At 38.6% G+C, this 25,570-nt stretch overlaps 1 protein-coding gene and 1 pseudogene across 3 annotated transcripts in view; both read left to right on the top strand.

Annotated features, from left to right (window-relative positions):
- The first annotated feature begins 205 nt into the window (after positions 1-205).
- PSMD14 (proteasome 26S subunit, non-ATPase 14) overlaps positions 206-25,570 on the top strand; it is an 84,690-nt gene continuing 59,325 nt past the window's right edge. The window contains exons 1-3 of one of the 3 annotated variants that reach the window (XM_006083214.3): positions 206-381; positions 8,269-8,395; positions 11,684-11,735. In XM_006083214.3, coding sequence (XP_006083276.1) covers positions 11,688-11,735 — 48 coding nt within the window. In that variant the 5' untranslated portion in view covers positions 206-381; positions 8,269-8,395; positions 11,684-11,687. Of the gene's footprint in view, positions 382-8,268; positions 8,396-11,683; positions 11,736-11,825; positions 11,846-25,570 lie in introns of those variants that run through there. The other 2 variants (XM_014445997.2, XM_023745523.1) reach the window with 2 other exon arrangements.
- LOC111823622 lies at positions 14,534-14,677 on the top strand (annotated as a pseudogene).

Raw genomic sequence — 25,570 nt, 5'->3', positions numbered from 1 at the left:
GAGGCTCGGAGGTGGCGGAGAGAGAGGCTGTCGGAGCCGCGGGGGCGGACCCCGCACCGTCCGCCCCGCCCTCCCAGCGCGGACCCGGGAAGCTCCGCCGCCCAGGCAGTCCGTCCGGGGCGGTCCTCCGGGGACGCCGCCGGCTCCCGACTCGTCTCCCATTGGCCTTCGGGGGAACGGAAGCCGAAGCGGAGCCGTGAACCCGGAAGTACTTCGCGGCGGAGGCCTGGGCGACTCTTTTGAATGGAATCGGGCTGATTCATCGCCGGTTCGCGGAGCCAGATCCCGGCCGAGTCTGACCCCCCGCCGCCGCCCCGCCGCCGCCGCGTCACCGCCGCGGGAAGACCAGGGTCCAGGCCGCGGACCCCCGCCCGCCCCCAGGTAAGACGGGGAGGGCCGGGCCCGGAGGCCGCGGAGACAGCGCGCTAGGCCGCGGCCGCCCCGCGCTTTCCTGAGTCACGTTGCCCGGCCGAGGCGCCGCGGGAGGCCCGGGCCCTGGCGAAGGGCTGCTCGGGCCTGGGGCAGAGTTAGGTCTGGGTGTTCCCTCCTCTCCCGGTGCTCCGGCCCCCGGAGCCGCATCCTGGGACCTCCTTACTGGACCGGGAGGACCGGTGCTCAGGGCCTCATGGGGGCTCCATGGGTAGGTACTCCTGTTGGAAAAAGCAGACAGAGGCAGACAAAAGGAGAGAAGAAAATTAATTGTCTCATAATTACTAATTGAATGCATGCTGGCTTGATCACTTACTTGTCCTTCCCGTAGCCCCGGACTCTTAGTGTTAGGTTTTTAGATCCCTTCAAAAAAACAAAAACCCCAGAGATTCACTGGTTTTTCATCTTGAAAATCTGCAAAACAATGTGTGGTTATCCCGGCTTTTTAAATTACTTTTAACTTAACCTCCAATGTGTAGTTGTTGGGGAATTGGCTACATTTCCCGTTTCTCAGTAAAGTAGAAATCAGCTTCTGTGTGTTACCTCTTAGTTCTGCTGGGGACGTTCACTTCATTTCAGTCAAAAGAAGAAAAATGTAAGCTTTTTGTGAGAATCAGAATCTGAACCTGTTGACCGGATGTAGAAGTTTTGAAATTAAGATGGTACCAAAAGTTGAGAAAGGTTTCTTGGGAGAGGCAGGAAAGAAAGAGGCTTTGGAAATTAGCATAGAAATATAATTCTGGGGTGAAAAGAATTTTTTTTTCATTGCTCACAAAAGTGTGTTTTTAGGGCTGCTGACTTAAAATGTTTATGAGGACAGCAACAAGACAGTCATTGGTAATGTTGAAATAACAGAAAGGAACCGAATACAATTCTAGTGGAGATGATTGACACAATGGTGACCTTCCTGTAAGCCTGTCAACCTTCAAAGTTTACATTATATGGTTCAAACAAATTGTACGGTGTTTTGTGCATTGGAAGAGATTAAGGCATAGTCGCTCAGAATTAACTAGTTACAATATGTTGAGTGAAGTGGTATTTAATGGAAAGCCTGGGTATTGTCTTAAACTTGTCCCAGAACAAAATTACATCTGGCCAATGGGAGAAAGATTTCATGATCGTTCAGTGAAGCCTGACCTGTTGAATTTAGGAGACTTTTTTTTTTTTTGCTCCGGGTGTTTAGAAAATACTGTATTGCTGTTCTCATGGAAAAGCTGGATTTTAACTTCGCTGACATGGGTTCATTCTCTTTTTATACTTGTCCTGTAAACTGTGCGTTTAGTTTCCAAGTTCAGAACCCCTGTTTGCAAATCAGTACCAAGAAGCAATGGTGCTTTTATTTTCCCCCCAATTTCAATAGAAAGCAATGTTCATTTCATAAATCAGTGTCCACCTGTGGAAGCCTTACTTGGATACTCCTGTGGTTTCTTACTCATGAATTTGTCAAATACCCCGTTTCTTGTACTTATTTGACATTTATATTCCATTTTGTGACACTTTCATGTCCCCACTTGTAAAATGAGAATTGGATTCAATAATCTTTTTCAGCTCAAAGATAATAATATAGTAAAAACAACAAAAGTTATTGAGTACCTATAATGTTCCAGGTACTATATTAGGTGCTCTGTATTTATGCTTTTTAAAAAAAAAATATATTTTATTGATATTTTACAGAGAGGACAAGAGAGGTATAGAGCAGGGGTCCTCAAACTACGGCCCGCGGCCCACATGCAAATACAAATATTGTATTTGTTCCCGTTTTGTTTTTTTACTTCAAAATAAGATATGTGCAGTGTGCATAGGAATTTGTTCATAGTTTTTTTTTAAACTATAGTCCGGCCCTCCAACGTCTGAGGGACAGTGAACTGGCCCCCTGTTTAAAAAGTTTGAGGACCCCTGGTATAGAGAGCTAGAAACATCCATGAGAGAGAAACATCGATCAGCTGCCTCCTACACACCCCCCACTGGGGATGTGCCCACAACCAAGGTACATGCCCTTGACCGGACTCGAACCCAGAACCCTTCAGTCCGCAGGCAGACACTCTATCCACTGAGCCAAACCGGTCAGGGCTGTATTTATTCTTGCAACAGATTTGCAAGGTAGGTGGTCCCATTTGAATTATAGTCTAGAACAGGGGTGGGGAACCTTTATTTTGCCAAGGGCCATTTGGATATTTATAACATCATTCTCAGGCCATACAAAATTATCAACTTAAAAATTAGCCTGCTATATTTGGTCAAACATTTAATTAACTTAGCCCTAATGCCTTGGCAGGACCAGACCAAATTATTTCGAGGGCCTTATACGGCCCGGAGATTGGACGTTCCCCACCTCTGGTCTAGAAGAAGGCACTGTATCTTGTTCCAGATCCTGTGATAAGTAGATGTTGAAACCGGGATTCAAATCTAGGTTTGATTGGCTGCAGAGCCTTTCAGGCTCTCTCTACTCTGCTGTCCTTTCACTTTATGTATTTTTCATGTGTTTATATCATGCCTCCCCAGGTAGATTGTAAATTGTTTTCAGTGCAAGTCACTAAGTTTCTTAGTGGCTCTATTTTTGTATTACCTTATAAACATGGTAGTACCTAATAACTGTTTCACTTGAATGCCGTAATTAGGAGACACCACAAGAGTTACTTATAATTCTATCCACACTCTGTTCTCAAGGGGGAGAATCTTGCTTTTGAAATCCTGTTTATATAATTAAGTTTAATGTTGACTCTTTGTATTTCTTCCACTGAAGAAAGCCCTTAAGAATGTGAAAGAAGTTCCTAATTACTTTCCACAAATCAGAGTGGAGGAATTAGAAATACAGTGAGATCACAAATGTGGAGTAGTTTTAAAAGCATTTAGCATCAGTCTGAGAAATAATAGTATTTAACTGCATGGGTTGGGAAGTAAAAAAGGAAAATGAGAAACTTAATAGTAAACCCAAACAGCTAAGGGCTTCATGATTTTGTTTGAATTTTATGAATTATTGGGATACCAGAGGCTCTTGTGAAAAGGTTGAAAAGTAAAAAATAAAAAATCACATTCTGCCTGGCTGGCTTCGACCTATGAACCAGGAGGTCATGTTTTGATTCTGGTCAAGGCACATGGCTGGGTTGTGGGAATCGATCCCCAGTAGGGGTCAGCCAATCAATGATTCTCTCATATCATTGATGTTTCTATCTCTCTCTTCCTCTCCTCTGAAACCAATCAAAATGTATTTTTAAAAAATTATCACATGCTTAATCAAGATTAAGATAGTTTTGGAGGATCTGTTCTTTTGAACTCCATTCATGGTTCCATAAACTTCCTATAAATATTTGGGAATGATGTATTTTAATTACATATATCATGGATATTATCTAACTATATCAAGTTCTAATCAGATATTAACTCAGAAGATGAAAAAATGGAAAATTAATAACCTTTTGAAAATAATGATACTTTGTACTGTTTTTACTAATTAGTGTACATTACTGTATGTGTGGCATAATACATGTAACTAAACACTTCATTCATATTATCTGACCATATTTAATCATATCATGAATGAGCTCTTGAGTCCTCCACCTTTTGATAGGTGTAAACACTTGGTTTAGAACCATAGACCTTTTATGTTGCTTTTATTTCTAAGAATTGGAAGAATTCTCTTTTATAGTGTAACACTTGAATTTTATGTTTTTATTGTGTAGTACTTGAATTTTATGAATCCCTTTGCTAAATTCTTCAAAATGCAGATCCCTTCTCTCCATTGTGATTCATTTAGTGCCGTGAAATATGTCCAGTAATTTTGTTTGTTTTTTAAGTATATTTTAAATGATTTCAGAGAGGAAGGGAGAGAGATAGAAATATCAATGATGAGAGAGAACCATTGATTGGCTGCCTCTTGCACACCCCCTACTAAGGATACAGCCCGCAACCCGGGCATGTGCCATGAACAGGAATCAAAGTCGTAACCTCTTGGTTCATAGGTTGATGCTCAACCACTGAGCCATGATAGCCAGGCTACCCAGTATCTTAAAACTCCCTATGTGGCACACTGTGGGAAGTAGAATCTGTGTTGGATAAACGTAGCATGTTCATAGGATAGTAGTGCTGATGATAGCAGTTAGCATTCATGGTTTACTTACTATGTGCCAAACTTTATATTAAATGTTATGTCCATTGTCTTCTTTAATCTTCAAAACAACTCTATGAGATGGATGCTATCATTATCTCCATTTTGCAGACGAGGAAACTGAGACTGAGAGAGGTTACTGACCCAAGGACACAGAGCTAATAAGTGTTAGACCTGGCACTTGGACTACAGAGTCATAGGCTTTAACCTTCATAAACCAATTTTCCATCTGGGTCCAGCGGACCTTCTAACATTTTTTACACCTTTAAGTCATGAATAATGTACAGAAGTAAAAATAAAGAGAGAGTAAAAAAACAACGATTTTAGTAATGTTAAGTTTAAACATAGAAAATACAAATTTTTATTCCATATTTTCCTGGTTTTGAAGGCACATGTACCTGAAATGGACAACATCGTTTGAATGTAATTAACTGCTCATCATCCACCTGGTACATATCCATCTTGTAAAGATCAGCTCCACATTTTAAATACCTCTCTAAATGGGCCCTAGCTTATGATTTCTTCAGTTCTTCTTGTACTTGCAGTACTTGGTATGTGTGTTAAATATACATAACCTAAAGTTTACCATTTTAACTGTGTTTAGGTGTACAGTTCAGATGGTTGTGCAACCATCCCTACCATCTATCTCCAAAAATTTTCATCTTCCCAATTGCAATACTTTTGAAAACAGACATTGAAAGTTCTTAATTTTGTGGAAGAGAGGATGGTCATCATCTTTGCTTGCAAAACATTTTTATTTTTAGATATATAAACACCAATTAGAGTTAGTCCAATAATTTATTTCCATTACTACATTATCTGTTTCCTTTTGTGTTACACTTCAGCATTTGTTCACATATGAACTGTATCAACATCATAAAAGGTAAAAGAGCTCAGGAGGTCACAGTTCGATTCCTGGTCAGGGCACATGCCCAGGTTGCAGGCTCAATCCCCAATAAGGGGGGTGCAGGAGGAGCTGATCAGTGATTATCTCCATCATTGATGTTTCTAACTTCTTTCCTTTCTCTCTGAAATCAATACAAAAATATATTTTTTAAAAAGGTAAAAGAATATATTATACATTTTGTTAGCAAAACAGGTTCTTGTAAAATAGTATGTGATAAAGTCCTTGTTGAGTACCTAACTGGATGAAAATGTCATATTTCTATTTTTTTCTTAGACATATTGTTGTTTGTTCATTTATCCTTTTAAGAAATTATTGAGGTGAAATTTACATAATGTAAAATTAACCATTTTAAAGTGAACAGCTAGTTAATTCAGTGTCATCTAGTACGTTCACAATGCTGTGCAACTACCACCTACCTAGTTCCAAAACATTTCCATCATTTGAAAGTAAAATCTGTTACTTTAAACCTGTGCAGTAGTTTCTCCATTTTACTCCTCTCACCAAGCTCCTGGCAATCTCCAATCTCCATATGTCTCTCTGGATTTGTATATTTTGAATATTTCATATAAATGGAATCATATAACATGTGACCTTTTGTACATGGCTTCTTTCGCATAGCATAATGTTTTGAGCTTCATCAACATTGTAACATGTATCAGTATTTCATTTCTTTTTATAGCTGAATAATATTCCATACCATTGCTTGTGTATACAGTGCTAGAATTTGTTTATTTTTTTCTTTGATTGACACTTGAGCTGTTTCCACTGTTTGGCTATTGTGAATAGAAATGCTATACATATGCATGTACATGTACTTTTGAATACCTGTTTTCATGCCTTTGGATGTGGAATTGCTGGGTCATATGGTAATTCTATGTTGAATTTTTTGAAGAGCTCCCAAACAGTTTCCAGCACTCATTGGTTCTTAAGTATGAGAAAATGAATCTAGGGTATTGTCATCTGAAGATGCATGAGCTGAGATTTGGTTTATATCAGTGGTTCTTAACTGGGAGTGATTTTGCCTTTTCAGAGTGCATTTGGCAATGTCTGGAGTCATTTTTTATTATGACCATCGGATAGGTGCTATTACATCTAGTGGGTTGAGGTCAGGGGTACTGCTAAACATCCTATAATACACAAGACAGCCCCCTACAACAAAATTTTTTGGTTCTGATTATCAAAAGGGCCCCCCCCCCCCACCAACTCATGGCTTATACCAGTGATGGCGAACCTATGACACGCGTGTCAGAGGTGACACGCGAACTCATTTTTTTGGTTGATTTTTCTTTGTTAAATGGCATTTAAATATATAAAATAAATATTAAAATATAAGTCTTTGTTTTACTATGGTTGCAGATATCAAAAAATTTCTATATGTGACACGGCACCGGAGTTAAGAGGGTTTTTCAAAATGCTGACACGCCGAGCTCAAAAGGTTCGCCATCACTGGCTTATACCATCAGTTTTATTGTCTTATTAGAAAAGAATGCTGTTACTTCTTTCTTTACATTCATCTTGTGATGGCCCTAAAAATTGTGAAGCTTTGTTTCTTTGTCAATTCTCCTTTTGCCATTATGGGTGGGATATGGAAAATTCTAATTGTGTTCAATGAAAACTAAAAAAAGACTACAAAGATAATGTCTCTAGTCTTTTTTATATCTTTTTTGAAAGATGAAGCAAAGCTTTGTACAGCACAATAAAAACTAAAGGATGACGCAGTAACTGTAACGTGTTTCATGATTGCTTCATTTTGGGTGGTGGTTGTCATTCTTACATTTTCATGTTATTTTAGTCTTTTTGGCATAATTGGGAATAATGAATTAAGAAACGAACTTAATTTCTAGGATAATGAACAGCAAATTTCAAGATATAGGACAAATAACATAATGATTCCATAATGTATCATAGATTTGTAATAATGTTGCAGTGGACCTATATGGTCATTACACAATCAAATGAATTTAGTTCTACTTAAAATATAAGTAAATTTTCTCTTTGTTTGTTGCAACACTTCCCAAAAGACTAAAAGTCATAAAATGTCAATTTTTACGTATAATTAGAACGGTTTAAAAAAACACAAAATTCTAGGAGGGGTAAAGAAGGGAGGAATGGGAGATATCTGTAATACTATCAACAATTAAAAAATAAAAATATATTGGGGGGAAAAAAGATGCAGTGGACCTGGGGTAAGGCCCTGGAATATGCATTTTGAAAAAAAGAAAGAAGAAACTCTTATCTTTTTCAACACTATGGATGGACTTGGAGATTATTATGCTAAGTGAAATAAGCTAGTCAGAGAAAGACAATTACCATATGATCATACTTATATGTGGAATCTAATGAACAAAATAAACTGATGAACAAAATAAAACCAGAGGCATGGATACATGGAACAGACCAACAGCTTTCAGAGGGGAGGGGAATGGTGGGGGGGAATGGATAAAAGAAGGTGAAGAGATTAGCCAAAGTCCATGGACACAGACAACAGTGTGGTAATGGCGAGAGGGAAGGGGGAAAGGGGGCTGGGTAAAGGTGGGCGAGGCGGGGTGAATGGGGACTTCTGTAATAGTGTCAACAATAAAGTTATAAAAAATACATATAATTTAAAAAAACATCCTTAGAAATAAAATTTTGATATAGGATTAATCACTATGCTCTCTAGCTTCCCAGGATGATATTTCATTCTATACCTTCTGGAAACGGTCATTAAAAATTTAATTTTGATTTCTATTTTGTTTTTAAGTAATTTTGCTTCTTGTAAAGTGCTTGTTATATTTTCCTTTTTAGTTCTCAAAATTATATCATTTCATTTACTTTTTTTTTTTAGGAGAGTGAAAAAAATACTTCAAAAAAAATCATAACTGCCAGAATTAGCAATAGCTTGACTTAAGAAGAAACTTGTCAAAGTCAACAAATTGAAGCTTAGCACCACAGGAATTGTAGTTACTGACCAGGTGAGAATTAAGAATGTATTTTACTTACATATTCTTTCAGGAATTAACATAGGATGTTATGAAAATATATCATTTTTAACACATAACAAATTATAAATCAGATAACCAAATTTAAGGGCTCATGAAAGCATTTTTGTTTTTGTTTGCATTCTATAAACTTAAACATAGTGGTGTGATTTAGAACATTTATCAATATTTTTCATTTCCAAATGTTGGTATTTTGTTAGATCTGATTATCTTATCTTAAATGTTTTGGTTTGTTAAATATTATCTCCTGTTTGCTGAGACATCTACTTTTGCTAAAAACACAAATTTGACCTGCCAGATTTTCTTTCCCTCTGCTCCCCACATTGCTCATGTATATTCACAGCATCTGGAGTCTGTGTAAAGGCATCAGAAACAACATGGGGAATAGATAAACTGAACACAGCTGGGAATCGACTTTGGCCTGGAATTTCTAGAATATACTCTATGTTGTTAGTTTTGTTTTGTTTTGTTTTGTTTTAAATCCTCACTCGAGGATATGTTTGAGAGAGGAAAAGGGGGGCGGGGGAGAGAAAGAGATAAATATCCATGTGAGAGAAACATCGCTTGGTTGCCTCCTGGGGATCGAGCCCAAAACCTAGTATGTGCCCTGACTGGGAATCGAACCCACAACCTTTGGGTATATGGGATGACACTCTAACTAACTGAACCACCCAGCCAAGGCGTGTTACTACTTTTTTTCCATTTGCATTTAAGTTTGTAAGCTTGAAATAGTCCAAAAAAAGAAAGTTTTTCCTTTGATAATATATTCTAGAGAAATGTCTTTAATATTTTAAAATATATAGGTGTTTTTCCCCCCTATCTATAGCCTTTTAAAAAATGCTATATATTGAATGCCAGATTTGAGTTGAAGAATTTTAATGAGAATTTGATGGAGAGTTTATTTGTAAATGTTGCCATTAGGAGTATGAGTTAAGGTTGTAAAGCAGAAATTTGTCTGGGCTATCAAGTTTTCATATGTGCCTTTTCATTTTTTTAAAGGAGTTTATTTGTTGTGAATCTCACAAACTTGTGCAGTGAAAGCTGGATACTAAAGTATATGATTTACTTTCTATAGAATTCAAAAATAGTAGAACTAATCTATGCTTTTAGAAGTTGGAATTCTAATTTGTGGGGTGGCAGAGACTGGGAAGGGGGTATGAGAGGTGTTCTTAGATGCTGATAATGATCTGTTCCTTCGTGTAGGTCAGGAGTGGGGAACCTTTTTTCTGCCAAGGGTCATTTGGACACTTGTAACATCATGCGAGGGCCATACAAAATTATCAACTTAAAAATTAGCCTGCTAAACGTTTAATTAACTTACCCCTAATGCCTTGGCAGGGCCAGACCAAATGATTTCTCGGGCCTTATATGGCCCTCGGGCCAGATGTTCCCCATACCTGATCTAGGTGGTAGTTATGCGAATGTGGTCACTTTGTGAAAATTCCATGGTTTACTCATTTGTGTGCTCTTCTATATGTGGACTTGAGTAAAGTTTTCAGTGTTCTTTATATGGACTTGAATAAAGTTTGCAGTGTTAACATTATTAAATACTAGAGGCCAAGTGCACGAAATTGGTGCACAGGTAGGTCCCTAGGCCTGGCTGGCAATCAGGGCCGATAGGGGCCTTCTGGCTGTCGGCTGCAGCCTCCCTTTCCTGGCTGCCGGCTGCCGGCTGGGGCTTTCCTTCCTTGGCTGCCGGCTGCTAGCTGGGGCTTCCCTTCCCTGGTTGCTGGCTGCCGGCTGGGGCCTTCCTTCGTTCCGAGCCACCCCCTGGTGGTCAGTGTATGTCTGTGTAAAGGCATCAGAAACAACATGGGGAATAGATAAACTGAACACAGCTGGGAATCGACTTTGGCCTGGAATTTCTAGAATATACTCTATGTCATAGCGAGTGATAGAACTCCTGGTCTCCCGGTCAAACTCCCGTGGGGACACTTTGCATATTAGCCTTTTATATATATAGATCCTCATGATTACATTGTTAGGATTCAACAAACATGATTAAGCAAAAAGTAATGATCATTAGTACATTATTTTATTTTATTGATTTTAGAGAGAGAAGAAGGGAGAGGGAGAGAAACATGAATTGACTGTCTTCTGCAGCCCTCCTACTGGGGATCAAGCCCCCAACCTGGGCATGTGCCCTGACCCAGAATCAACCAGCAACCTCTCGGTTCATGGAACCAACTGAGCCACAGGGCCATAAGTACATTACTGCATTTCAATTTGTGTAGCACTTTTAACTAGAAAATGATATGGACAAATGACTAAACGAATCTGTTAGCATTTTACTTATATTTGTATAATACCATTTTCTAAAGCATAGGAAGAAGAGAAATTGTAAGGCATATTAGCAAGTAGAAAAAAATGCTTTATTCTCATCTTTAAGTATTTAGTGGTACTGGATATGAATTTGTATAACTTGATTACTCCTTTTTGTATATTTGAGGCCTTGCTATTTTTTTCCTTTCAGTTTTTTGTGTGAAATTTCTAGGCTTATCAGAATGTCTTCTGTAGTTATTCCAGACATAAAAAAACAAATCAGATTGATATTTCAAAGTTAATCCTCTCTATTAGAGTGAAGAATAGCAGCTGAATATCCTTAGCAAAAAAAGGACATACAATATCTGAAATAACACAAAACGTCTGTGTAGGTTGTAAAACACTATCTTAATGCATTAATGTTTACTTTTAATATTCCTTTTAGTATAATGAGTTCATTTTTCAAAAGCCTTTGATGCTAATTCAGAGATCCATAATCTGCTCACAATGTCTTTCACATGTAGTTTTGATGATAACTGACAAGCTGTAAGTTAATTAGCACAGAACTTACTAATGAGGATGTTAAAATTTAATTTTAAGAGTGAGGATTTTTATTTGTACACTCTGGACAAATGGGAGGAAATTCAGTCATACATATAAGCATTTCAGGCACTTTTTCCTTATTCAGGTACTTTATTAGATAACAATAAAATATATAATTAACTTAATGATAGCAAAGTTTTGAAATTATGCTAGGATTGCTTGTCTTTAAAACTGGGGATAACCCAAAACCAAAGCAGTAAAATAAGGTCTGTTAATTAGCATGGAAGACAGTTTCTTGAATTAATATGTGGTGTTAATTAACAGGAAGTCTGATGTTGTGTTGTAATTACCACCAATATTTTTGACATACTGAGTGACTGAAGGTGAATTATATAGATAGCAATTGCGTAAACACTTTTGTGCTTAGAAACGTTTTCCTTTGTTTCTGTTTTCTAGAAATATGGACAGACTTCTTAGACTTGGAGGAGGTATGCCTGGACTGGGCCAGGTTAGTATACAGACTCTCAGTATTTCTTTGTTTGTAAACTGCAAGCTTTTTTCTAGTTATCCAGAGAAAGAAATCACTCCCAAGAAAATCACCTCATAGGTAACATTATGGTAAGAAGCTTACCTTTTATGGTTGCTGTATTTCAACACTAAGTAACATGTGGAGAACATTTTCTATTATCTTAATTTAATTTTTGCCTAGTAATAAGAATTTTCTCTCTTTGCTTTGATTTAAAATTTGGGAATATGTGAGATTATCAAACTTGCCTTTTAGTAAAAAAAGGACTCAAAATATCTAGTTTGCGGGTTTGCAATGTAGACATTAGAAGTAACACATGAAAAAGTAAACATGGCATACTCTTGGTAAGATCCAGAAAACTGATCTCTAGAACATTTGTATAATCTTAAAACTGATAAATTCTTTTTTTTTTTTTTTTAAATATATTTTATTGATTTTTTACAGAGAGGAAGGGAGAGAGATAGAGAGTTAGAAACATCGATTAGCTGCCTCCTGCACATCTCCTACTGGGGATGTGCCCACAACCCAGGTACATGCCCTTGACCGGAATCGAACCCGGGACCCTTCAGTCCGCAGGCCAACGCTCTATCCACTGAGCCAAACCGGTTTCGGCAGGACTGATAAATTCTTGTTAGTGATTATGATACATGGATGAATTGATAAGTAATACCTCTTTTTTCTTTAAATCTGGTACAGATTTTTTTTTTTTTTACATTCTTATTAAAATTAAGTGCATTTTCGGTTGTTTTACTATTATCATTTGTCTTGTTCCATGCTGTTGGACAAATGACCTCTTCATAGATTTCTATCTCAGGGTATTCTATATACTTTCAGTTAAAGAAGAAATTTCTGCCTCTTTTGAGTTCTACACTAATTATCTTTTCAGTCCTCTATTAGCAAGAGAGATGACTATGTGTTGTTCCTTCCTTTTAAGTAATGGATTGTTTTATTTTGGGGAAATATTTTTATAACCCACCTTTAGTATCCCTTTACCTCATTTCCATATCACTATCAGTGACTTTGTCTTCCTTCATACAAAGCAGTCTATTTTGTGTAAGAAACACTTGTGTTTGAAATTTCGTGAAATTTTCAGTGTTTTAGAGGCAATTTTTCAACAATGATTTGATTAGATCTATCACGGTTTATGACTTTTTTAGACAATTGAAATCATTTTGCGATTCTATATTGCATCTTTGCATAGACTTCAGTTATTTTTTTGTTTACTTTTGTTAGTTTTAAATATTCTCATGTTTCTGTAGTATCAGCCTGTTTCTTCATGTTTCTTCCAATTTTGTAAGACATAATCCATTTTCTTAACAGGCCTAAGCATCTCTGAAGTTGACCTTTCCAAAGCTGCTTCTATACTTTTGTAAACATTCTATATAGCTTCTAGAATTTCCCTAACTTATTCTGCAATTAACAATAACAATGTTGAGATATACAATTGTCAGAAATGAGCTGAGGTGGTGTGTAGGTACTGTAAATTCACCTGCAAATTATAGGTAAGAATGTTGCCTTAGTAGAATTCTTAAGGGAAGTTGTATCAAATTTAAATGCCAAAGTAACTTTCCTTGAGCATTAAATGCAATAAATTATGTATCTGTGCTGTGAAATTATTGGATGTGAAATAATGGTTTTACTGACCACAAATTGAGCTACATTATATCTCAGTGACCACTGCAAACCTTTGCCTTAAGTGGAAAACTAAGTTGTGGTTTAGTAACCTCTCTTTGCTTTGTGATAATTTAATCACCCCTTGGGTCCTCAGTTTTTTCTTATTTGAACTTAAAAATACATTACTTAAGAATCTGTCATTTCATGTATGTTTTTCATCTGGCCAATTAGATGACAAACTCTCAAGGGAATAATTTGTGGGGGTTCTTAACTTCTGTGATATCTCTTTTATCAAATACTAGGTATTAAAGGATGAAAACTTTTCCATAAAATTTTATTTTACTCTTGTTCTAGACCAGTGGTTCTCAACCTTCTGGCCCTTTAAATACAGTTCCTCATGTTGTGACCCAACCATAAAATTATTTTCGTTGCTACTTCATAACTGTAATGTTGCTACTGTTATGAATCATAATGTAAATATCTGATATGCAGGATGGTCTTAGGCGACCCCTGTGAAAGGGTCGTTCGACCGCCAGAGGGGTCGCGACCCACAGGTTGAGAACCGCTGTTCTAGACCAAGCATGTCAAACTTGCGGCCCCTGGGCCTCATGCCTCATTTATTTGGCCCGTGTTAGCCTTTGAGTTTGACATGCTTGTTCCAGACTGATTTGTCATATACTTACGATGTTACTTCTACAACATGAAATGTTAAGTGCATTGTCTTTTAATGAACAGGAATGAAACATTAAATGTATTGTTTATTTTTAATAAGAAGTCAAAGATCTTTAGATTGATAATAGCCACTCTTGCCATTTGCTAATGCATAACAGCCAATAAAAATAGAAAAGGAGACATAAGTTGTTTTATCCTCCAGAAATCAGTAGAGAATGTTACTATCTTACCATTTAATTGAAAAGGTAGAATTTCCTCATAATAGTTTTCCACAAAACTTGCTGATAAGTTTGCAGATGCCCCCTTTAAAACATGGGAATGAGCAGAATAGAGTTCTTCATCTATTCTAAGAATTCTTACCTATCTCTGAATAGAAGTATCCTTTCTTATTCTCTGATCCTACACTTTCTTGAAACCTTGCTCCATTGACCATCCCCCCTTCTCTGCCTACAAAGATATTTAAGTCTCCTGTATTCTATAAACAAAACTTCACAACCCCCTGCAGTGGGCAAGGAGACACCTGATTGGTGATGTTGCTCTTATATCAATCAGGGGCAAAGCAGATGTACAGTCCTTAGTTCATCCTAGCTTGATGCCTGTGTTGGTGGCCAGAGCTGTTTCATGCCTGAGGCACATTAAAAAACAAAAAGAAACAACAAAACTTCACTGCACCCTGCCATTAAACCTTTCTTCCATTTATTTCTAGAATTTCTGAGAATAATAGCTTATAGTCACATATTTTACTTCCTTACCTCCATTGACTCTTCCTGAGATTATATTCTGGCCTCCTCCATTACTGTACTGTAGTTGTTTAAATTGCCAAGTCTATTTGCCTACTTTTAGTTCTCTTTTAACTAGACTTCAATATTCCACACTGTTCACAATGTCTTAAAACTTTCTCTGTTTGCTTTATTATGGTACTTTTTTCCTAGTTCTTCATTATGGTGTCCATACCTACAAAACAAGTTCATTTGAAGTTTTATTTTATTTTTTTAAATTTAAATTAAATTTAATTTTTTAATTGTTTTATTGCTTAAAGTATTACAAAGAGTATTACATACGTCTCCTTTTTTTCCCGCCCTTGACAATCTGAAGTTTTATTTTTTTAATATTACATTTTGAAATGCTAATATTTGGACAGTAGTAGGCTAAAATGACTAAATATGTCCACAGTCTCCTACTTCAGTATAACTTAGTTTGAAGCAGAAGCAAACAGATATTTTATTAGAACTATTAGAATTTGTAAACTAATCGCTTTAAATTTCAAATGTGTTTTTAAATTTACTTTGCTAGAGTGCTTACAAACTTGAAATTACTAAAAGAAGTGAGGATTGTATTAAAAGCATTTACTGCTCTAATTTGGCTACCTGATTGTCTTTATAACTACCCCAACTTAGGTCTTGGTAAGTAAACTATTTCCAAAAGCAGTGAAGACAAAACCCAAGAGCCGTGCATAACTAAAGCATAGTCTCCAGTCTCAAAAAGCGATAGTTTAGGTCTGGGTCCGTTTAGCTTTAGAAACAGTCAAAGTACGCTTAAAAGTAAATGAAATGTAAGTAAAATGTCGTGGCATTACATCTTGTCTTATTTGAATTTGTTAGGAGGCTAATGTTTTGAGAATCTGTGTGTCGGGTGTTATGCTATAGGGAATTACCAGGGCAAGTAAGATCTTAATCTAAGCACCTTACATTCTAGTAGATACATGGCAGTTATGTTTTAAGTGCCTGGCACATATAAACTACTTTGAATGAGTGAGTACTACTGCTTATTATAAATAATGTGGTTTGTAAATATAGTGGATGTAGGGTTTATTTTTTTCCAGAAAAAGGGAAAGATGAGCCTGAGATGATGTTTGAGCTAAATTTTGGAATATATGCTAAAACATATTCAGAAAGGCTAGAGAATAGGTAATGTGAGGGGATATAATGGGAAAGAAGGTGGTAAAAGACTCTGGAGAAGATTATGAAAGTTGAATTTTACTTTTTATCCCTTAAACATTGTAGTTTCATGTTTTTAAAGCAGTGTTGTGAAATAATTCAGTCTGTGCTTCTAGTGGTAGTTTGGAGAATAGGTAGAAGGGAAGAAACTGAAGTCAATGTCATTAATTATAGGAAATATTTCTGACTTTTTACCTTCCAGGCACGTTGTAGGATTATACCTTTTTAAATCATTTCTGAAGTTAGCCTGACCATGATTTTACTTTGACCAGTGGAATATGAGTTGGAAATTATCAGGTCACTTTTAGGTGGAACCTTTAAGAATCAGTGTGAGATTTGCCTACACTGGTAATCAAGGAAGCATGGAGATGGAACCTCTCATCGCTTGGTCCCTAAGGGAAAATGACATATAACCTGCAAGTCAGAAATCCTGTGATTTTTGTGTGAAATGTCCTAATTTTTTTGGTGTCCAGTTTTTGTTTTGAGCAACCTGGTGTAGGTCAAACTAAGCACATATGCAGGCCCATGTTGCCTATAAGTGATTGGTTTGTAGCTCTCTGAAACTGACTTCAATAATTTCCAGATGCAAAAATAAGGGGAAATACTGTAGATGAGTGATCAGAGAAGGCTTTCTGAAAGTGGTGAGGTATAAACTACATTTTGAAGGATTATTTCAGGTGGCTAGATTTAAAAAAGAAACTTCATCAATTGGATATGATCTATTTTATTTGTTATAACTCACAAATCCATACAGTATATGGATTTTGTGTATATAATAACCATATTTTTGGTTTCCTGTTATGGGTCTTGGATGAGAAATAGTCTTTCAGTTATTTGTCTTTTAGAATTTGGTCTAGTGTTTTATAGAAAGGATTAATTTAGCATAGCAATGGAAAATGGCTAGAATAAATAAAGATATATCACTTTTATGTATGAGGAATCTTAATATCACATTCTAATTCCCTCCAATTAATCATAAATTCAATGGAGTTCCAATAAAAATGCCAACTAGAATTTTCTTGGAATTATAAAACTGATTCTAAAATCCATATAGGATAAAACAATCCAAGAATAGTAAAGAAATTCTTAGAAATGAAAATGAAACTTGCTATACCAAATATCAAAAGATATGTTAATGCTTTATGACTCAAAGAGTGTTATATTGATATAGAGATAGCCAAGTAGATCAGTATAATTACTAGTAAATAGAAAGCCCAGAAATAGGTGTCTTCATATAGGGGAAATTAATTTGTGTTAGAAATGGTATTAAAAATTAGTGAGGAAGGAGAGGCCTGTTCATTAAATGATGCTGAAGCAAGGGGCTTTCTATGTGGGGGGTAATATTAGATTCTTACCTTATTCTGTATACAAAAATGCATACCAAATGAATACGTAGCTGTGAAAATCAAACTTTGTAATTTTGGAAGACATACCCATCAGGATGGCTATTATCCACAAATAATCCAAAAACAACTATTGGTGAGGATAGAATCCGTGTGTATTTCCTGGTAGGAATGTAAAATTGTGTGACCTCTGTAGAAAACATAGAATTACCATATGATCCAGCAATTCCATTACTGAATCTATGCTCCAGGGAATTGAAAACAGGGACTCAATTAGATGTGTGTACATCAGTGTTCATAGTAGCATTATTTACAGTAGCCAAAAGGTGGAAACAGCTTGTGTCTGATGATGGGTGAATGAATAAAACAAAATGTGCTATATACATACTATAAAATATTATTCATCCTTTAGAAGGAAGGAAATTCTGACATATGGTACAATGTGGATGAACCTTGAAGACATTATACTAAGTGGAATAAGCTCATCATAAAAGGACAAGATATTGTATGATTACACTTATACAAGTTACTAGAGTAGTCATATTTGTAGAGACAAAACGTAGAATGGTGGTTGCCAGGGGATGGAGCTCATAGTGTTGTGAAGAGTCAGTGTTTAATGGGTACAGAGTTTAAATTTGGGAAATGAAAAGTTTCTGGAGCTGGATAGGGGTTCTGGTTTCATGACAATTGTGGATGTACTTAATGCCATTGAACTGTACATAAAAATGGCTAAATGGTAACTCTTATGTATAAGAGTTAAAAATAAAATTTTAACCACAATAAAAATTAAATTACCATATCCTTAAAATGAAATTAATAGTATATACCTTAGCTGTTTTTATGAGGATAACATAAACTCAGAGTGAGTGAACATGTCAAATACACAGAGTAGATAGCCCTCCCCCCCAATTTTTTTGGAAAAAAAATTTTATGTCCTTGTGACCTCAAATTAGGAAAGCATAACTCGAAAGAGAAGATTGGGAATTGACTACCTCAGTGCCTTACTAACTCTTGTCCCAACAAAGACAAGAGAAACAAACTTTAAAGACAAGCCATAGAAGGAGAGAAGTTATTTGTAACACATTTATCTGCAACACATTTAGCAGAACCATAAATCAGGAAGACAATAAAGAAAACCTCATAGAAAAAAGAACATGAAATGGTAATTTGTAGAGCAAAAATTGCCAAGCATATGAAAAGATACTCAACTTCACCGTATATCAGGGAAATGAAAATTAAAACAAGTATTTGATTTTTTAAAGACAAAAGTCTGTTGTATTAAGTGTTAATGAAGACTTGGGGAAGCAAAAATTTTCATGTAAGCTTTTTTCCTGAGGATGGGTTGGTGTGGGGTGTGGGAGTTGGTTGAAAATTATATCTCAGTGCCTAGAACATTACCTGGCAAATAGAAGATCTTAAATATATGTTGCCCTAGCTGAATGCTCAGTGGTTAGAGTGTTGGCCCGAGGACTGTAGAGTCATGAGTTCAATTCCAGTCAAGGGCACATACCTCCATTGCAGGTTCCATCCCTGGCCCAGGTTTGGGCTCATGCAGGAGGCAACCAATCGATGTGTCTCTCTCACATCAATGTTTATCTCTGTCTCTACCCCTCCCTTCCTCTCTAAAAAATCAATGGAAAAAATATCCTCAGGTGAGGAGATATATCTATCTATATATCTCTATCTATCTATCTATCTCTATATCTATATCTATTTCTATATATATATATATATATTTTAATGAACATACTATATGTGGAGTATAAATGGTTCAAGTCATTTTGGGAACCTATTTGTCAGTCTCTAGTAAACTTGAAAATGCCCTAATTTTTGTGGCTCAGCAATTCAATTTATTCATTTTAAAGAAACTTTTACACATGTGTAGACATGTTTAAGGATATTCATTATGACATTATTATTATTGCAAAAGTGTAAAATACTTAAATATTTGTGGCAAAATGTGTTATGATGGAATATTATGCAAGAGTTAAAATTAACTAGATTGTATATATCAATAAGTATAATAGACATTATAAACATACTAGAGGCCTGGTGCATGAAATTTGTGCATGGGTGGGTCCCTAGGCCTGGCCAGCCATCAGGGCTGATCGGGGCCTTCTGGCTGCTGGCCGGGGCATTCCTTCCCCGGCTGCCAGCTGCCAGCTGCCAGCCGGGCCTTCCTTTGTTCTGTGCCACCCCCTGGTGGTCAGTGCACATCATAGCGAGCACTCGAACTCCTGGTTGGTCGAACTCCTGAGGGGACAATATGCATATTAGCCTTTTATTATATAGGATTAGAGGAAAAATTGAGGTTTTAGAGCTATCTATACTAATAATAGCCTAGGTGGTTGTCACGCCCTCACGCCGTGATGCCCTCACGCCATCACAATCCCACAATTCATCCCCAGGAGGCTGAGTGCACAGTGGGTGCACGCAGGTGGGTGGGGACTTGACACTTTGTGTGTGGCGAGGAGGCAGGGCCCGGCGGCCACTCCCCGCGGCCAGGCCTGGGGGTTCCGCAGCCCCGCACGGCACAGAGGTGAGACCCTTGGCTCCGGCCTACCTCTTTGGGGCAATCCATTGAGGAGCCCCGGATGGGTGGGCGGGGACTACCTCTTTGGGGGCGATCGATCACAGGGCTCCCACACTGTGAGAGGGCACAGGCCAGGCTGGGGGAAATCCCCCCACCCCTGTGCACTAATTTTGTGCACCGGGCCTCTAGTATAAACAATATGAAAGCAATAACAATTAAAAAACATAAAATAACACCTTTTGTAAGTGTACATAACTCTTGAGTGAAAGGATTATAAAGTTTATAGTAGCACTGTGTAGTAGAACTTTCTACAAGCATGGAAATGTTCTGTATCTGCACTGTTTAACACTGTAGGCCAAGCATGCCTAACTCATGGCCCTCGGGCTGCATGCCTCATTTATTTGGCCCATGTTAGCCTTTGAGTTTGATGTGCTTGTTGTAAGCACTAGCCACACATGGCTGTTAAGCCCTTGAAATGTGACTGGAGCACCTGGCTGGTGTTGCTTAGGGGTTGAGCGTCGACCTATGAACCAGGAGGTCACAGTTCCAAGTCAGGGCACATGCCCACGTGGTGGGCTCAATCCCCAGTAGCGGGCATGCAGGAGGCAGCCAATCAATGATTCTTTCTCATTGATGTTTCTATCTCTCCCTCTCCCTTTCTGAAATCAATAAAAATATCTTCTACACTAATAAAAGAGAAACATGGTAATTAGCGTACGACCGCTACCCTTCCCATTGGCTAATCAGCATATCCTTATGCAAATTAACTGTCAGCCAAGATGGCGGCCGGCATCCAGGCAGCTGGAAGCGAACATGAGGCTTGCTTGCTCCAGTGACTGCAGACTCCAACGTTCCCGCCTGACTTGCCAGCCTCTGAGTTGCAACTCTAAGAAACTTTGTAACAAATATACAAGCTCAACAAAAACCCAGAAACCAGCTTTCAGCCTGCCGGGATCTCAGAGCTGAAGTTATACATTGTTTCGATTATAGAACGGCAAACAAACCAGATACGAAGCCTCAGAGCTAGAGCCAGAGCTAAAGCTGGCCCAGAATAAAATTAAAAAAGAGAGAAAAAAAAGGAGCGGTTGGAAGCTTCAGTCAACAACCGCCAGCCTGAAAACAGCCCTCAGTCCCTCACCCAGACTGGCCAGGCACCCCAGTGGGGACCCCCACCCTGAAGGGTGTGTGACCAGCTGCAAACAGCCATCATCCCCTCATCCAGGCTGGCCAGGCACCCCAGTGGGGACCCCCACCCTGATCCAGGACACCCTTCAGGGCAAACCAGCCGGCCCCCAGGCCTCTATCCTATATAGTAAAAGGGTAATATGCCTCCCAGCACCGGGATCAGCGGAGCCGCGAGGCCTCTTGGCACCAGATCAGCGTGACAGGGGGCAGCGCCCAAACCCCCTGATCGCCCTGAGGCTCTGTGTGTGACGGGGCGGGGCTACAACCTCCCTATCCACCCTGCTCTGTTCCTGACAGGGGAAGGCGCCCCAAACCCCCTGATGGGCCCTGCTCTGTGTGTGACAGGTTGCGGCGCCCCAACCTCCCCCCCCCCCCCCATGGGCCCTGCTCTGTGTGTGATGGGGTAGAGCCATAACCTCCCCATCGGCCCTGCCCTGAGTGTGACAGTGGCGGCGCCCAACCCCCTGGTCCGCCCTGCTCTGTGTGTGACAGGGGGCGGTGCCCTAACTCCCCTATCGGCCCTACTCTGTGCATGACAGGGGGGAGCTGCCCAACCCCCTGATGGGCCCTGCTCTGTACATGACAGGGGGGAGCTCCCCAACCCCCTGATGGGCCCTGCTCTGTGCGTGACAGGGGGCAGCGCCCCAACCCCCTGATTGGCCCTGCTCTGTGCGTGATGGGGTGGCGCCGCAACCTCCCCATCGACCCTGCCTTGAGTATGATGGGGCGGTGCCCCAACCCCTCAATCGGCCCCACCCTGAGCGTGACTGAGGGTGGCATCGCAACCTCCCGATCCGCCCTGCTCTGTGCATGACAGGGGGTGGTGCCCCAACTCCCCAATCAGCCCTGCTCTGAGCCCGACCAGGGGCTGCACCTAGGGATTGGGCCTGCCCTCTGCCACCCAGGAGCAGGCCTAAGCCAGCAGGTCGTTATCTCCTGAGGGGTCCCAGACTGCAAGAGGGCACAGGCCGGGCTGAGGGACACCCCCCCCCCCCCGAGTGCACAAATTTTTGTGCACCGGGCCTCTAGTATTTTAAATAAAAGAAATGTGACTGGAACAATTGAAGAACTAAACTTTAAGTTTTATTCAATTTTAATTAATTTAAGTTTAATAGCCACATGTAACTATTGAGTCCATGTGATGTGCTCAGTGTGACTGAACAACTGAATTTGTATTTTTATGTAAATTTGTGTAGTCATATGTAGCTGTGGCTACCATATTGTACAGCACAGGCCTAGATAACCCACACCAAATTTATGAGAAAGGAGGGAGGCTAAAGGAACTTCCACTTCATATGTATCATTCTCTATTTTTAATAAACTAAAGCAAAAACATTATGAGTAACATTAAATGATCTCAAACAACATTTTCCTTTAGTACTTTTTACAAAAGCCACCAAGTAAAACAAAATCAGAAATTTCTTTTATTGTTCATTACTTTTCCTCATACTTTACTTAGGAATTCCATATTTTCCTTCAGTCTTGGAGTTGAAGAGGATAACAAGAGGTTGGCAGAGACTAGATCATGCAGGTCCTTTTAGAGGTTCTCTTCTGAGTGAGTTGAGGAGTCATTAGAGATTTTTAAGCCAAGGAGTTATGCTTATCAGACTTATAGTTTTAAAGAACTTGCATACTCTGGATACTATGTAGGAAGGCAAGAAGGGAAGCATAGACAAGAAACTACTACAATGCTGTCTTAAAATGACTGATTATGGTGTCTGCTTTTATTGTACATTTATTTGATAGATTCTGGTATGATTTAATGTGTACAATTAGTCTTTACACTTGTCACATTTGAAATAAAATTATTTATTTACTATTGGCACAGTAGAATGAAAATGAGCAGGCTTTTTATGAGTTCTTTGAGCTCTGTAGCCAATCTGTATTGACAATTTTATATGGATGCTTTGGTTACCATTTTTTCCTTTTGATTCTTTGAGTAGCTATTCTGATGTGATCCTCCGAACATTTACAAACCTTTGTAGATTAATTTGGCCATTTCTTTTTAAGGAGTAGAGAAGGGTCAAGAAATTTTAATAGTTTTATTTCTTTGCTTAACTACAAATAGTGATTTTGCTTTAGAAACAAAGCAAAAATACAAGATATTTAAGTTTTTTCATTTGTTGCTTTTGTAATGTGATAATTTAAAAAAAGAATAGTTATTATTTTAAAAAGTATAGTTCCTAATCATTCTATTAATGTAATTGAATTTATGTTTCTACTACAGAAAATTAGGTCAAAAGCAAGCTAATTAGAGCATACTCTTTCTAGTTGTCATTGCAGCATTATTCTTTTAGATAGATATTAAACCCCATGAAATCAACTGTTGGTCTCAAATCAACTCTTGAGAGTTCTCAATTAAGTAAAAGGGGAACAAATTTATAGTGGTTGTATTCTAGTTAATCTGTGTCATTTTGTTTGAACATTCTAGTTGTGACTGGTCTTTCAAGGGGAAAGGTGTTTGACATTGTCAATGTTAAATTTCTATTTTGATATGAAATTACCCTAAATGATTTTGTTGGAGTTCTTTAGCACATAAGGAGAGCAGTGATGTATTTTCAATTACAGTGAAATTGTCTTCCAAAATTAATCCCAGTCTGATGAAATAGAAAATCAAAGTTATGAGGAAAAATGAAAAGTTTGAAGAATGTAAAAATTTTAAATTTGAAATCAAGGATATGATGGAGCTATGATATTTGATACCATTTTTCGATAGAAAGGGTATATGAGATGAGAAATGGGAAGATACTTCTAATATAGGATACAAAGATATTGCAATAGAATCTCAATATCCCAAATGTATGGGGATGTTATGATCATAAAAATTCAATCTATATCTTGTCTTTTCCTGTCCTCAACATTGTTTTACATCTTTGATTTACTGGTTACATTGCTTATTTGGTACATTGATCTTTGGTTTCCTGTCTTAAACTTGTGTAATATAACTTGAATTTTTCAGTTCATATTGTCATTTGGACAGTTCTGTAGATATCATACTCATTTAAAATCTGGGCAGACATGACCAGTGTTCTCTCCCACAAGACACATTCAAAGTGGTCTTTTGTGGGATGTTATTTGGGTTGGGTGCACTGGAAGTATGCCACCAGAGAGAGCAATGGTCTCCACTGGACAGACTCCCAGTACTGCTTTTCAAATGTTCCCAGTGATTTCACAGGCTCTTCCCTCCAGGAGACTAAATACCACGTGTTGGGCACAATGGGAAGGCTTAGGGACAATAAAGAGTAAATTAATAATTATGATAGCTATACTTTATCCTTATTCATTTTGTATACATGTCCCTCTTTTTATTCAATTACATTCTTACCTACCTGTGGTAGCCTGTGTTAATTAGCTCTTTATTTCCTAGTGTTGTAATCACTAGAGCCTGAGTAATTGAAAGCAAGATGCTTATCAAAAGTAGATAAACCTAGTTTTAGAAAAGCACCCCTTTCTGTTTTATAGAAAAGGTGCTTTTTTTTGTAGTTATTAATCCTCATCCTAGGATATTTTCCCACTGATTTTTAGGGAGAATGGAGGGAGGGAAAGACAGAGAGAAATATCAGTGTGAGAGAAACACACCGATTGGTTCCCTCCTGCACAAGCCCTGACCCAGGGCCTGGGCCAGGGAGGAGCCTGCAACCAAGATATATGCCCTTGACTAGAATCGAACCCGGGACCCTTTGGTTTACAGGCCGACACTCTATCTACTGAGCCAAACCGGCTAAGGCAGAAAGGTGCTTTTTTGTTTGTTTGTTTGTTTGTTTTAATTTCACAGGAAAATACTTATTTCATTACCTAATAGAATACATTTTTTGTTACCTTTATCTAGCTTTGTAACTGTGAGGAAATAATTTTGATTTTACATTAGTTTACACCTGGTTGCACAGTTTCTGGCTATTATTTCCTTCCCATTTGTAGGTTCTGGCTTCTAATTTCTATTTTATAACTAAACTAGAGGCCCGGTGCACAAAATTCATGCAAGGGAGGGGGAGGGGGAGGGTCCCTCAGCACAGCCTGCGCCCTCTCACAGTCTGGGAGCTGTCAGGCAGACATCCTTAGTGCTCCCGCCATCACCGCTGTGCTCGCCATCCGTGAGCCCAGCTCAGGACTTCTGGCCGAGTGGTACTCCCCCTGTGGGAGCACACTGACCACCAGGGGGAAGCTCCTGCGTTGAGCATCTGCCCCTGGTGGGCAGTGCACGTCATAGCAACTGGTCATTCCACCGTTCGGTCGATTTGCATATTAGCCTTTTATTATATAGGATGAGTTCTTCAAATATTTCATAGCTCAGTCTTTTTATAAGGTTCTTCCTTGGTGGTTTCCTTAGGGGCTATGGTAATTATAGCAATACTAGAGGCCCGGTGCACAAAAATTTGTGCACCGGGGGGGGGGGTTTCCCTCAGCCCGGCCTGTGCCCATTTGCAGTCCAGGACCCCTTGGGGAAGTCCACCTGTCGACTTAGGCCCACTCCCTGGGGGATCAGGCCTAAGCTTTCAGTCAGACATCCTTCTGGCAGCCAGGGAGCCCTCGGGG

This window comes from Myotis lucifugus, unplaced genomic scaffold (genome assembly GCF_000147115.1).
Source record: "Myotis lucifugus unplaced genomic scaffold, Myoluc2.0 scaffold_5, whole genome shotgun sequence".
NCBI lineage: Eukaryota > Metazoa > Chordata > Mammalia > Chiroptera > Vespertilionidae > Myotis > Myotis lucifugus.
The sequence above is the reverse complement of the archived record's forward strand: the minus strand, read 5'-3'. Positions and strand labels throughout refer to the sequence as shown.